Source organism: Henckelia pumila, chromosome 1, assembly GCF_033568475.1.
Source record: "Henckelia pumila isolate YLH828 chromosome 1, ASM3356847v2, whole genome shotgun sequence".
Lineage (NCBI taxonomy): Eukaryota > Viridiplantae > Streptophyta > Magnoliopsida > Lamiales > Gesneriaceae > Henckelia > Henckelia pumila.
Window position 1 is genome coordinate 98,922,782 of NC_133120.1, and position 6,478 is coordinate 98,929,259.

Sequence of the window (6,478 nt, forward strand, 5' to 3'; positions counted from 1 at the left end):
TGTAAATTCAAATTCAATCAATCAATCAAAAATTTTAAAAGCGTGGAACATAATGAAACATCATAAAAGTAGATTTAATGCGAAATTAAGTGTGACAATTTTTTAAAATTTTAATTATATCAAATCAATTAATAGATTAGATAAAAACGTAAACATACAAATTTTAATTTTAAGAAGATAAACACATACATTTTCAAGTTATAAATAATAACATAATTTTCAAAATCACAAATTTTAGCGCAATCAAAAAGAAAAAAAAAAAAAAAGAAAAAAGGAAAAAGACAAGTTTTCAGATCAAATATCTGTCTTGGAGTTTTGTTTTGTTTTTTATACCATTGGTTGGGTTATGTCCAATTTATTTGATTAAACAGTCCATTGGGCCAAGTCCATCAAATTTAGAACACTCTATTGGGCCAAGTCCATCAAATTTAGAACACGCTTGCTTCACGCCCATCTAGTTTAGCCCACGCAACTAATTTTGTATTTTGTTTGTTTGTTTGGATTAATTGCAATAATTTTTCAAATTTTAGAGTCGTGTATAGACTATAGACTGGCGGCTCAATCTTTATTCATCTCTTGACTAATTTCATTTTGCCTTTCCAATATGTCTCTCAAATCTTTATACAGGACTACGTGAAATTTTTTGAAAGACCAAACTATTTATTTAAATATGAACACAAATAACAAATTTTAGATTGTCTTCTTGTAAAACAAAACAAAAAAGAAAAAAAATACTTTGCATGATATCAATACACAACTGAGTCAAACTTGTTAAACGAGTTATTAACGGACCGAAGTCACACACGCGTATAACCCGCGTGCAGCCATAGTCTAAACTACGATAATAATTGTCTGACATTAATTATTGGTTGCAGAAATCAACGATAAAGTTGCAACGAAGTCTGCTGAAAGCTGTCTATGATTTAATTTATAAGTTTTATCCAAATTCCAAAGGAAGAAAATAACGGGTCAAACCAAATAAACGCCGGACTTGTAGACTTCCATTATCAAATCAAAATATACTTTTCACAACTGGTCCTCTTATAATTTACAGATCATCAGATCGAAGATGTTCAAAGAAAGAAAGAACATCGACAAGTGAAAAGAAAATATGACCTCTTTCCCCTTTTTATACATCAATGCAACAGTAATATATATGAACAAATGAAACCTGATCATGGTACAATAAAAAGCTTGGAAAAATGTGATATGAGTAACATATAAACTTGGGGAAAAAATTGATTATTTTCCATGTAATTAAGTGCTTGTTTTGTGGCTGGCGGTGGTATTTGCGTTGCCTTTGGAGTTATTTGTTCCACCGATGATGGAGGAGATGGCGGCAGCAAGAGCGGTGGTGAAGTTGGGATCAGCTGCGATTGCCGCCGTTGTGGCGTTGAGGGTGTCCTCAAATAATGGGTGATTCCCGGCCAGTACCGGATGCTGAAGCGATGCAGTACTACTGTCCTTGGACATTTGGAGACCCGAAAACTTGGACCGATCATTGTACATGACTTGGCCTAACATCGTTGGCGTCGACATGGCGGCGATGTTTCGATGTCCGGGAGGAATCGGAAACGGGACCTGGAATGGCGCTTGTGGTACTCTTTGCAATTGCATCGAGTTTGGAGATTGTGTGAGGTCAAGTGTGATTGTTGGAAATGGAGCTGACGCGGAGATTGTAGCCATATTCGACGAGCATGGAACCATGTTTCTTGCTAGAAAACTCGGGTTCATCAACACGTCGGAGCTTGGCATGGAGCCTGAAAGAAGCATGTCCGCCGCCGCCGATGTGGTGGAGGCCATGGCCAAGGCTGTGGGTGGCAGTGGGTGGTTGTGTGTTCCCTCGTAGGTTGTGACCAAGATTGTTTGGTCTGCTGCGCACCTCTGGACCTGTACTTTCCCAGGCATGAAACTAAATGTTAGCTCAAGTTTTGAATGATAAATTTAATCAATTCAATTAAATGGGTTATATTAATTAATAAATAGCATGCAGTTCAATCAAATTTGACTCTTACGCATAAGAACTTGCACAAAAAATATAATGTAATCTTCAACAAAATAAAGTTGAAAACTTTGACAAAACATAATTGGAAACTTCATTGAAATTATACAGTAACATACTTGTTTGCGAACTGGACATCCGACTGCCATGGTGCACCTATAATATGCTCGTGGACATGGATTCCCCTTAGCCATCTTCTGCCCGTACTTTCTCCATTGACATCCATCTGGAATCTATCACAAAATAATCATATGAAATCGTTTTAGTCCAAAAAGCAACAACTTAAGTCAACCATTGCTAGCTACGTACGTACGTACCATGGGAGCTTCGGATCGTGCTCGAACTGAGACGCGAGCTTTCCTCATGGTGGCCTCATTGGACTGATCACGCTTCGTGGGACCCAACTTTGGAACCTTGTTGGGAGCCCAGCAGTCTTCCAATTCCGGGCTCTCCTGATCCCGGCCATTAATCCTCTTAGTACACCTCGGCAATAGTTCCGAGACTCGCGGGGATCCCGACTGAGATTTTTCCTCTGATGTTGAGTTAGAATATCGATCACTCTCTAATTTGTTGACGGCACCAGGTGACTGCAAATCCGGGAACTGTCTAGCAGCCATCGCCAACCCTCCATTTTCTTGTTTCTTCTCTTCTGTCTGATATTAATACAACCAACAAAAGAAACCATTAACAGACATAAATCTTAAAGGATTAATAGGACATGCATGCAGATTGATTATAAGTCAATTAAGTACCTCGTGTGCGTGTTCTTGTGAGCTCGGAGTCGTCGAATTTCGCTGGTGTTGCATCAACTCAGCAAGATGCATCTGCAGGCCGGTGTAACTGTTGCTGATTTGAGTAAGCATCCCTCGTAACCTCTGATTTTCAGCGTTCATTCTTTCAAGCTCGACGTGAAGCTGAGCTACCTAATTAATAACCAAATAATCTTATAAAAATTAATAAAAGAATTTAGCAATGTAACAGTTCCATATATATATACTTGATCTATCAATCACCTCATATTTGACTCGTCGTTTTTCTTCTGGATCAAAACATATCCCATCATCCACCGTAGATTGATCACTTCCAGTTTTTCCAGTCACAAGTTGCAGACCAGTCTACATCAAAATAAATATAAATAAAATAAAATATTACAAAGAGTTATAAGCTATAGTCAAGAAGTAATCAATCATTGAGTTACAGTAATTGAACGTATGATTAACGCTTAATTACATTCACGTCCAAACTTGAATCTTCCTTGTTCGCAAAAGCACCGCAATCGTCGTTAACCGGCGGCCTTGTCTTCTCAGAGAAGAAGTCTAATTCACCCAAAGCCAACCGCTGATGATCCCCACCGGACGAAGACGTGGCTGCTTGTTCTTCCTTACAACTTGAATTGACAGGAAACATGATCAAACCGGCCTTCCGATGATCGAAAAACGCTGTTGGGTCAGGATTTTCGATGGTAAGACCCCATCCTTTCCCCATAAATATAAATTCAAGAAGCGGAGAAGACAAAGAAACAAAGGGAAAATTCTATTTGGGATTTCTTGAAAATTAAGAAAAGGAATTGAATGAAGCGGTAGCTGCAGAATACAAACAGTCTAAGAAGGCGTTCACAAGTGCAACGAACGAGTCTATATAAAGAGCCGATAGAAAGGGTTATCGAGAGGTCATGACAAGAATTTGAAGTTTGATATGACGTTTAATGCAATTGAGAAAACCGAATTAAGGTGGTTTGGTAAAAAAAAAAAAAAAAAAAAGAGCTACGTGCGTAAGATGGTGCGTCAAAGAGGGTTCGAGTCCAACTTTGGAATGCTCATTGCTCCCGCATGCTTCATTCTCGAGCATTCACTCCATCAACTATATATAAATAAAACAGGAAAGTGGGCGCATGATTCATCGATGTTTTTTCTTCTCTTAAACGTACAAATGCAAACTGGTTTCACACTTTTGCGTAAAATTTCTCGGTTTATTTGTTTAAATCTCTTGATTCAACGCCAATATATTATAGAGGAGGTCTTTGCTGAATCGGTCAGAGATCTATTTCACGAAATTTACGATCCAAAACATCTCACACGAGTTTTGTGTATGTTATTATATATATATGAGGAAAATAATTCTTATAAACTTGACTGATTTTGATTCAAAAAAAAAATTGACTCATTTTGAGTTTTGATCCATTAATTTTTCAAAATTTTGTTTTTGTACGGTAACTTTTAATGTTTTGTTATTTTGGTTCAATCAACGTGACATAACTCATTATTTGGTGTCACATCAGTACTCCGAAGAATTATGTTAAAATCAGTGAAATGAAACCAAACTTCAAAAACTCAGTTGACCGAAACTCGAAAACAAGAGAATCAATGGACGAAAAAAAATCATTTTCACTATTGTATTATATGCATATGCATCCAAGTATGTGGTAGTCCAAACTCGATTAAATCGCAAGGAATACGATCATCCAACATTGAGAACTAATTATATAATAAAATACACCACCTCCTCAAGAAGAAGAAAAAATTTCTAGGAATATAGCAGCTAGCAAGGCCCACAAGTAAGACTTGGAGAAAAAAAAAATATCAAACAAGCGAGTGGAAGGAAGGAAGGAAGGAAGGGGGGGTCGTTTCGTCCAATTTCGGTCAACAACGAAGTTGACTCGGATAACGGGTTTGGTTGGTAATCAGCTTGGGATCGGAGGAGCCTTATAATAATTTATAAAAAAAATTTAAAAAAAAAATAGCACAGGCCCAAGCTATGCGGCGGGTTCCACGTGATCGAGAAGAAAAAGGTTGGGGCAAAGTCAACCCATTTGACGGTCAGATCTGGTGCAGCGCTACAGACCCCAGCCACGATTTCGCTGGGTCTCAATACGTAGAATGTTTCAAATTGATTTATCGTATTCGTACGCAGTATGTATGTATATATAGTGCCAGTCTTCTTATGAATACATGGTATTTTTGTACGCCTTTTGGCCCAGAATTTTTTGTATCAATATCTTATGAATACATGGTATTTTTGTACGCGTTTTGGCCCAGAATTTTTTGTATCAATACTAGACTTGTTCTAGAAGAAACTTATAAATTGATCGATTACTGGCATAATTCATATTTAAAATTTTGCAGGACCAAGAATTACTATATAATTTTTTAACTTTTGAGTTCGATATGTTTTGATATGTATGGAACAAAATAGATTAATTTAATTTGTTGTATAAAATTTCCATGTGTTGACTGATTAGCCATGAATGAATGACATTAATTTGAACAATTAATTCTGATGACATTTTTGTTGATCCCAACATTATCCATAGACGACCTAGCTAGCTACCATTAATTATCCTGATAAATGAAAAAACTGCAAAGAAACTACGGGTAAATTGATTCACTAATTCGAGTAAGTTTATTGTAAGACTGTCTTATGGATCTATATATGTGAGATGAGTTGATCCGATTCATGATTGTTAACGTAATAATTTTTCGTGTGTCGGGTTCAATCGAAATTTCATCTAACAAAATTGAATCGTGAGATCGTATTATAAGAAGTTTAATTTTATGCACAAATTATTACTCCACAAATTTAGACTCAGTCACTCAATGTAATTGTAAGTTGTTCGGTTTGGTTGGGTTTGAGAAATCCCATTGGCTTTAAAAAGAAAAAAAGAAAAAAAAATATTGTTTTCAAAAAATTGCTAAAAATGATCCCTAGTTGATTTTATGATTAATGATGTGTTTACAACACAGTTCTGCATTTTTAATGAATTGTTGACCTCTTTGCTTTCTTTTAATAAATAAATAACTTAATTAAGCACCGAAGGTGCTTTGATTCATCGAATGCGAATAAAAAAATAGGAAACTAGCTAGTGATGAAAATGAGACAGATCCATTACCTATATGGCCATTTTCAAGACCGGCCTCGCCAAGAAAAAAATGAACCTAGACCAGCGAGCCGGATTAGACCCACAAACACAAGGATAATTTAAAAAATGACCTTTGTCAAACAAATTTTTTGATTTATAAGCTTTTTTGAAAAAAAATTTGCAAAATGAGAAGGCTATATTTCAAAATCATGGTCAAATAAAAAAGTTATTTACTTAAATAATTCCCACAGGAAAACACGTTACACATTAAATACATTTTTAATTCTAGTAAAAATATAATCAAAAAATTAATATATTAATCAAAATTAAATCCAAGCTATAACATTTAAATAATAACTTAACAGCAAACTATAAGAGACCAAAAATTGTGAATTAAAATTAAGATTAGGTCAATAATTATTTAAGCAGTGCTTGCAAATGCTTAAAAAAATTGATTATGAAATTACAAAGTTCTTTTTTTAAAAAAAAAAAAATATTTTCAAACACTACCTTAATATATCGTAAAATATAAATATATTATTAGTTATATATATAGCGGGACGGCTCCATTAAAACTCACGACCTGCCAATAGCGCGAAGCCAAAAATTTCAATCTACTT

General features: G+C 35.4%; 1 protein-coding gene across 1 annotated transcript; it reads right to left on the reverse strand.

Annotated features, from left to right (window-relative positions):
• Nucleotides 1-979: 979 nt before the first annotated feature.
• On the reverse strand, nt 980-3,807 carry LOC140874116 (WRKY transcription factor 6-like). Its single transcript, XM_073277396.1, has 6 exons — nt 3,233-3,807; nt 3,016-3,117; nt 2,755-2,925; nt 2,320-2,655; nt 2,122-2,235; nt 980-1,890 (listed from the first exon to the last, which is right to left on the reverse strand). The coding sequence occupies exons 1-6, from the start codon at nt 3,485-3,487 to the stop codon at nt 1,258-1,260; spliced, it is 1,611 nt and encodes a 536-aa protein (XP_073133497.1). The 5' UTR covers nt 3,488-3,807; the 3' UTR covers nt 980-1,257.
• Nucleotides 3,808-6,478: the final 2,671 nt, after the last annotated feature.